At 35.7% G+C, this 7,204-nt stretch overlaps 1 protein-coding gene across 5 annotated transcripts in view; it reads right to left on the bottom strand.

The window, feature by feature from the left end:
* Positions 1–555: 555 nt before the first annotated feature.
* LOC115218760 (protein neuralized) overlaps positions 556–7,204 on the bottom strand; it is a 466,873-nt gene continuing 460,224 nt past the window's right edge. For all 5 annotated transcript variants that reach the window (XM_029788680.2, XM_029788681.2, XM_029788683.2 and 2 more), the window contains 2 exons: positions 5,997–6,116; positions 556–1,713 (listed from right to left, as the gene is read on the bottom strand). In XM_029788680.2, coding sequence (XP_029644540.1) covers positions 1,046–1,713; positions 5,997–6,116 — 788 coding nt within the window. In that variant the 3' untranslated portion in view covers positions 556–1,045. The remainder of the gene's footprint in view (positions 1,714–5,996; positions 6,117–7,204) is intronic.

Raw genomic sequence — 7,204 nt, 5'->3', positions numbered from 1 at the left:
ATACATTTTGTCTCAGAAAGCGAAATGTGTTTGAAAAGAAATTTTGCAATAGCAACAAAAAAAAAAAAAAAAAAAAAAAAAAAAAAAAAAAAAAAAAAAAAAAGAAAGAAAGAATTAAACACAAACACACAAAAATTAAAAAATAAAATTCCTAAAGCCACCTTAGGAATTACACTATAGTGTTTTCAAACCACTGTGAAATGATTCTGAATATTAAGTTGATTATAATTAGTAGATTTATGTGACATTTTCAATAAGTTTAGAATAAAAAAAAAACAAACAAAAACGACAAAAAGAAAATCTAAGACACACCTCATTACCATTCAGAAAACTTGTGTTTCAATTTTTTTTAGTTTCTGTTGTCGTTAGATTAAAATATATAAAAAAAAATGCAATTAAGAACTGACTTCTGACTGTTAAATAAGGCTGTGATTTTTTCAAGATATGTGTACATTCACGTATTGTGTGTGTGTGTGTGTTAATAACATAGTGCAATGTTAGTCATGTTAATATAGAATACTTACAGCTCTATTTCTTGAAGAGAAAAAAACTAAGCAAAATTCATTTTTTCCTTTATTTTTGAAACATTTTGCGACCGAAAAAAAATGAAAATAAAATGAAAAAGACTTTTTATTTTATATGTTATGTTTACAAATATAATTCTTTAATCCTATAATCCATTCTATGATCCATTTTATTGTTTGTTTGTCCATTCGTTTTGGAACCAGCCATTAATACTTCTCAAAGTGTTTGCTTGGAACCAGGGTCAGCTTAAACCAGCTGGTTCGTGGCGGCTGACCAATAGCGATATATCTGAAGTAAGGTACTCTTTGGAAGGAAGCTCTTTACACAAGTTGGGTGTAGTAATGCATGTATTGGTGAGAAATTGTCAAATTATAGATATTACCTGGACCGAGAACCCTCTGGAATCATACACCACACCAGAAACTTTTTGGATAAAATACAACCTTTCCCTTTGAATAACCTACACTAAAGTAATGTTTTTTTTTTTAAAAAAAAGATGCTTCTTTGTTTTGGAAACTTCTCAAGAGCGAAATGTCTTGATAACATCTTTGATTTCCTGTCTGCATATGGGGCAGAGGGCGCCACGTTCCTGTTTCACAGCCAGAGCACATTCAAAACACATACACATGTGACCGCAAGTGTAGAGTACAGAGTTTATTGGACGTTCATAACAGACGTTACACTCATTGCTCTCATTGTCTACAATAGGACTATCATCGGAGGCCGAGCTATTTATGGAAGCCAGGCCAGAGTCGAAAGTTGAAGGGAAGGAGAGATAGGGGTTTGCTTGTCCTCCTCTGTTTTGAATTGAAGAAGCAGACACTGGAAGGGCAGAGAAAGTGCTCATCAGACTCTGACCTTCAACCGGCGATGTGTTGGCTGTAGTTTGGGACGTGTGGAATGATGTGGATGATGACGATGATGTTGATGGAGGAGGCATACTGAGACTGCGTAGTACCAATGTTGACATGGCTGCAGTTGGTGATGAAGGTGACAAGATGTTATTGTTGTTGTTGTTGTTAGGATTGCTGTTGCTGATAGTATTGTTGGCATGATACTGGGTAGGCGTGGAAGGGGCAGTAGAAACACGAGGTGGCAGAGCTACTGTTAAACCACTACTACCACTGCTGTTAGCAATACAGGCAGAAGCTGGGCGTAACCTTCGAGTCTGAGAAGGGTTTGCTGATCCTGAAAGACAAAGAAGAGAAAAAAAAAATTTTAAATATGAAGAATAACTACAAAGTTAATAATTATGAAGATTTTAATTGTTCCCTCTCCCTACACCTCTTATTGCATTGTTGGATCGACTTTAAGTAGATAAACAGGCACAGTTGTATGGATAAAAAATTTGTTTCACAATCACAAGGTTCTGTGTTCAATTCTATCTCGCAGTACTTTGGGCAAGTGTTTCGTGTGGGCTAATACTTTATTTGTAGAATTTGACAGATGAAAACAAATATGTTTGGAGATACAGGCATGGCTGTAACAATTAAGAAGCTCATTTTAAAACCATGTGGTTTTGGGTTCAGTCCTACTGCGTAGCACCTTGGACAAACGCCAATGTATACCAGCAAATGATAAAAGCATTAGCAAGTAAACCTACCCAAAAAAATGGTGCTTTATCCTTTACATTTTACTTGTTTCATTCACTGGTCTGTGGCCAAGCTAAGGCATTGCCTTGAAAGGTTTAGGGGAAAAAAAAAATGACCCCAGTACTTATTTTTAAGCCTGGTACTTATGCCATTGTCTTTTGCCAAACCACTAAATTATGGGAATGCAAACAAACCAACACCAGTTGTCAAGTGCTGGTGGGGGCCCAACACTAACATACATATAAGTGTGTGTGTTTACTGTAATAATAGTGTTATAGATTAAAGCGTAAAGATCCCCTTCAGTCAAGAATGACTATGGGATTGCACCTAGAAAGTTCTCCTCTGAGGCACAAGTCCGGCAAGGCTGTTTATAGAATACAGTAGTCGCCCATGCATACCAGCCCCCCCCCACCTTCTCCACACAACTGATGTTATCCAAGGGAAAAGCAAAGGCCAATACAGCTTGGTACCAGTAACATCGTAACTCATATTTACAGATAAATGAACACAGTCTGGTCTGGGAATCAAACTCACTACCTCATGATTATGAGCCCGACGCTCTAATCACTGAACCATGTGCCCTCACTATTGATACAGATTCAAGGTTCATTAAATAGTTATTACTACCTTCCTTTCTGCAAGCTTTGGGATTGCTTAAGAATGGAGTGAGATGCATTTGTGAATAAAAACATTCTTAAAGAAGTTTTGGGTTTGTTGTTATTCTAAATTTTTCCCTATCTTTCCTGTATCTTTTAAATAATTATTTCTAACAAAGGAAAACCTGCCTCTAAAAATTCTGACCCATGCAAGCATGGAAAAGTGGATGTTAAAATGAAGATGATAGGCACAAGGCTACAAATTTGAGAGGAGTAGTTCTTTGGTTAAATCAAACTTGTACTTGATTGGTACTTTATTTTATCCACTTCAGAGAGATGAAAGGTAAAGTTGACCTTGGCAGGATTTGAACTCAGAATGTTAAGATCAGAAATGAATATTACAAGGCATTTCTGTCTAGCACTCTAATGATTTTGTTAATCCATTACCTCTTTTATTATTATACATAATGCTAGGAATAGATGGAACTAAGGATAGACTACATCAACGTATACCTAAGGCCCTTCCAACTCAGTGAGTTATTTGACTCATAATCACATTGTCAATGGGGATCCTAATCTTACAAGCTACAGGGCAGCTTCATTAGTGATAGCACCTTGAAAAATGCACTCTATAAGTGGTTAGCATTAAGAAAAGAACCAGCTGTAGAAACCATGCCAAGGCAGATATTGGAGCACAATGCAGTCTTCTGACTTGTTGAACCCTGCTAAACCATCCAACCATGCTAGCATGGAAGATAGATGTTAAAATATAATTACATCTCCTAACTTAAGACCTTCAGTGAATACATTTCACACACATGCATATATATAATATAATATAAGTGTTAGGAAAGGCATCCAACCACAAAACCATGCCAAAACAGACACAGAAGTCTGGTGCAGTCTTCAGCCTGACCAGCTCCTATCAAACTGACCAACCCTTGCCAGTATGGAAAGCAGACGTTAAATGATGATGATGATGATATTGAAGGCTGATCTCAAAACGCTGAACCCTATGAAGGAGATAATAGAGGACCGAGATAAGTGGTGTATTGGTGTACTTGAGAAGACCCACCCACCACAACAGAACTGAGATCCTAAAACCAAGGTGCTACATATAAAGATGGTGTGGGTGCTGGTGTCATGTAAAAGACATCCAGTATACTCTGTGGAGTGGTTGGCATTAGGAAGAGCATCTAGCCATAGAAACCAAGCCAAAACAGATTATGGAGCCCTGTGTGGCACTTGGGCTTGCTAGTTCCTGTCAAGCCATCCAACGCATGTCAGTATGGAAAACAGTTGTTTGATGTTGATGATGATGATATATCAGCCAAGCTGCCTAAAATCCCAATTCTCCCTCTAATGAATCCTACTGTACAGACTGAAAGCTACTAGTATAGATATTACTTGAGTATATATGGGTGTGAGAGAGAGGGAGGGAGAGAAATTACAGGAAGATCTAAGCTACATAAATGTTAGATCCAAATGTCTGTTTACAATGTTATTTGCAGAGCTTTCATTTGATATCATTATTAGCACAATCTTCGTTTAGATTTCTTTTTCAATTGATACATGTCTAGCTAAGTTGAAACAAGCAGCTGAAGAAGGAATGAAAGAAAACGAAAACGAAAAGTAAAACGGGACCAAAATGGAAATTTAAATAAATATTATTGTCGTAAAATGAATCCAACTAAATCACAATCTTAGGAGAATTTGGAATAAAGAAGCTAGACACAATAATACAATCTTTGATAGCTTGCCAGTTAACAAAACATTGGCTACAAATTAAATAGCAGAAGAAATTGAAAGACAAATGCACAAGAGAGAATTTCTGGCTTGTAAAATCTGGAATCTTTACAACTCAACAGATTTTAGTGACTTCTAAGCAAGTATCCATATTTTTAGATTTAAGTAGCACTAACATATTTCTTTTACTCTACTGTTGATTTAAATTTTCTTCTGCTATGGTATTATGTGATACTGTAGACGCCTTGTTATGTCTGAAGTTCTAGAGTATTTTCTTTATTGTGTTATTATTCTGAATAAGAAAGGCACCACTCAGTCTTTTGTGCAGTCATGTTAATTTTGATCATAGTCAGTTTATAGCTGGAGAATTTTAGGATATACTTTTGATATTGCAATGCATAATACTCAAATTATCAGTATAACCATATATTGTCATATATATCTCACTCTAGAAGATTTCAGGATATGCTCCTAATTATATAGAAGACTCAGGATCTTATTGAACTTCTTGAAATATTTCTGGTATAACTACATATATTAGACTATTCACTAATCTTTCTGACAATATTCAAATGTAGTCAGTTCATATACTGGATTGGTAATGAACATTTAAATATTCCTAGAATTTATGTATTTATTGTTTTTTTTCTAATAGAGATTTTAAAATGAAGGTAGGAAGGAGAACAAGATATTATGATGGCCATGCTTTTCCAGCAGAATAAGTGAAATGGACTTGCATCAACTGAGAAACAAAACAGTGTTGCATTCTTGATTCAACAGGAATTTATTCCCTTCTCTAGAATATTTGCCTTCAAACTTCAAAATATTGGTAACTGCAACATACTGGGATAAATAGTAAAAATTTTGATCATATTGGATTTGTTCAAATATTTTAAAGATTACTTGGATTAAAGATCACTTGGAATAGACCAACACAATCCAACAATTTCTAATGAAATAACATAAATAATCTTATTTCAAAACAAATTCTGTAATTTTAAGAAAAATTTATTAATACTAGAGGCATTCAGTTGTTTAAACTATGCCCAAAATGGAATGGTTGAGTGAGATGTGATCCTGCTATCCATTGGGAATAGGTTGTGGGGACAGCAAGCCTGAATAAGAACTGACACAAACTGTTAAGACCTGACCAACTTATGCTAGCTAGGAAAAATTGATGATGATGATGATGCTCAGAGAATAAAAGGAAGACCAAAGTCACTCTAGTTTAAGATCATTTCTTTTTTTCAATCTACACTTGAAGTATGTTTTTCTATAAGCCTACCCATTTTGTATCACATTTAAACTAGTAGGAAATTCTTGTCAGGGAAATAAAAAACTAGATGGCACAAATTATTTGGAAATTTGTTTTATCAGCAAGTGTAATTTCTAGTGAACATTAGTTGAATTCAGAGAGTTATGTAAACCAATGATGCTAGAAAGATGGTGAACAGAAATAAGGAAATGTTGGAAGAGGAGTACCAGGAAACTTTGAGATGATGCCAAATTTGAAATGATATATACTAATATTACTTACCAAGTATTTTTATTTTCTGAACGTTGCCATAAACATCAAAAAACATCCACAATGGCAATGTAGGGTCAACATGCATCAATGTGGTCATTTTACTGGTATTTCTTGCATAGCGGACTTCACCTGAAATTAATAGAAACAAAAAAAAATTTAATAGGGTCTTTTTAAAATACTAAACAAAATAATATACAGATGTGGGCGTGACATGTCTGATTTTTACAGAGAGATTCTTGTTATTATCCAGTATTCCTTTCCATACAATTTCTGTGCTAATGTACACAGTTACTGGTAAGCTCAAGTGCTATGTGGAGGTACGTGGCTTAGTGGTTAGGGTGTTGGACTCATGATTATAAGAGAGAGGTTTTGATTCCTGGGCAAAAAAAACATTTCATTTCATTTCATGTTGCTCCAGTCCAATCAAATGGCAAAAATAAGTAATCCTGCAACAGACCGGCGTCCCATCCAGGCGGGGAATGTATATGCCATGGAAACCAGGAGAATGGCCCTTATGAGTCTAGATGACTTGGGAAAGAACTTTACTCTGTTTTACTCACTACGCTGGGAAACAATTATAGAATTCATTTATTACTAGCAAGGGATTGCATGGACATGACTAATGATAACCAAGCAACAAAATTTATTAAACCTTTCGGTACCATATTTCTGTTGAGATCCTCTGTCTGTACTTTACCCTTTTACTTACTTCAGTCATCTGACTGCGGCCATGCTGGAGCACCAACTTTAGTCGAGCAAATCGACCCCAGGACTTATTCTTTGTAAGTCTAGTACTTATTCTATCGGTCTCTTTTGCCGAACCGCTAAGTTTTAGGGATGTAAACACACCAGCATCAGTTGTCAAGCAATGCTGGGGGGACAAACACAAACACACACATATATATACGATGGACTTCTATCAGTTTCTGTCTACCAAATCCATTCATAAGGCTTTGGTTGGCCCGAGGTTGTAGTAGAAGACACTTGCCCAAGGTGCCATGCAGTGGGACTGAACCCGGAACCATGTAGTTGGTAAGCAAGCTACTTACCACACAGCCACTCCTGATTAAGTTTGAAAATAATGAAGAATTTAATAAAATAACACTGTCATTATTAATTGGTATTTGGATCAGAAACTAATACTAAGTTTTGATGGAGGATTTTAATTCAGAAGTCTTGAAAACAAGATGTTTGTACCATAGAGACAAAAATGGTCT

The sequence above is a fragment of the Octopus sinensis genome, linkage group LG14 (genome assembly GCF_006345805.1).
Source record: "Octopus sinensis linkage group LG14, ASM634580v1, whole genome shotgun sequence".
NCBI classification, from domain to species: domain Eukaryota; kingdom Metazoa; phylum Mollusca; class Cephalopoda; order Octopoda; family Octopodidae; genus Octopus; species Octopus sinensis.
The sequence above is the reverse complement of the archived record's forward strand: the minus strand, read 5'-3'. Positions and strand labels throughout refer to the sequence as shown.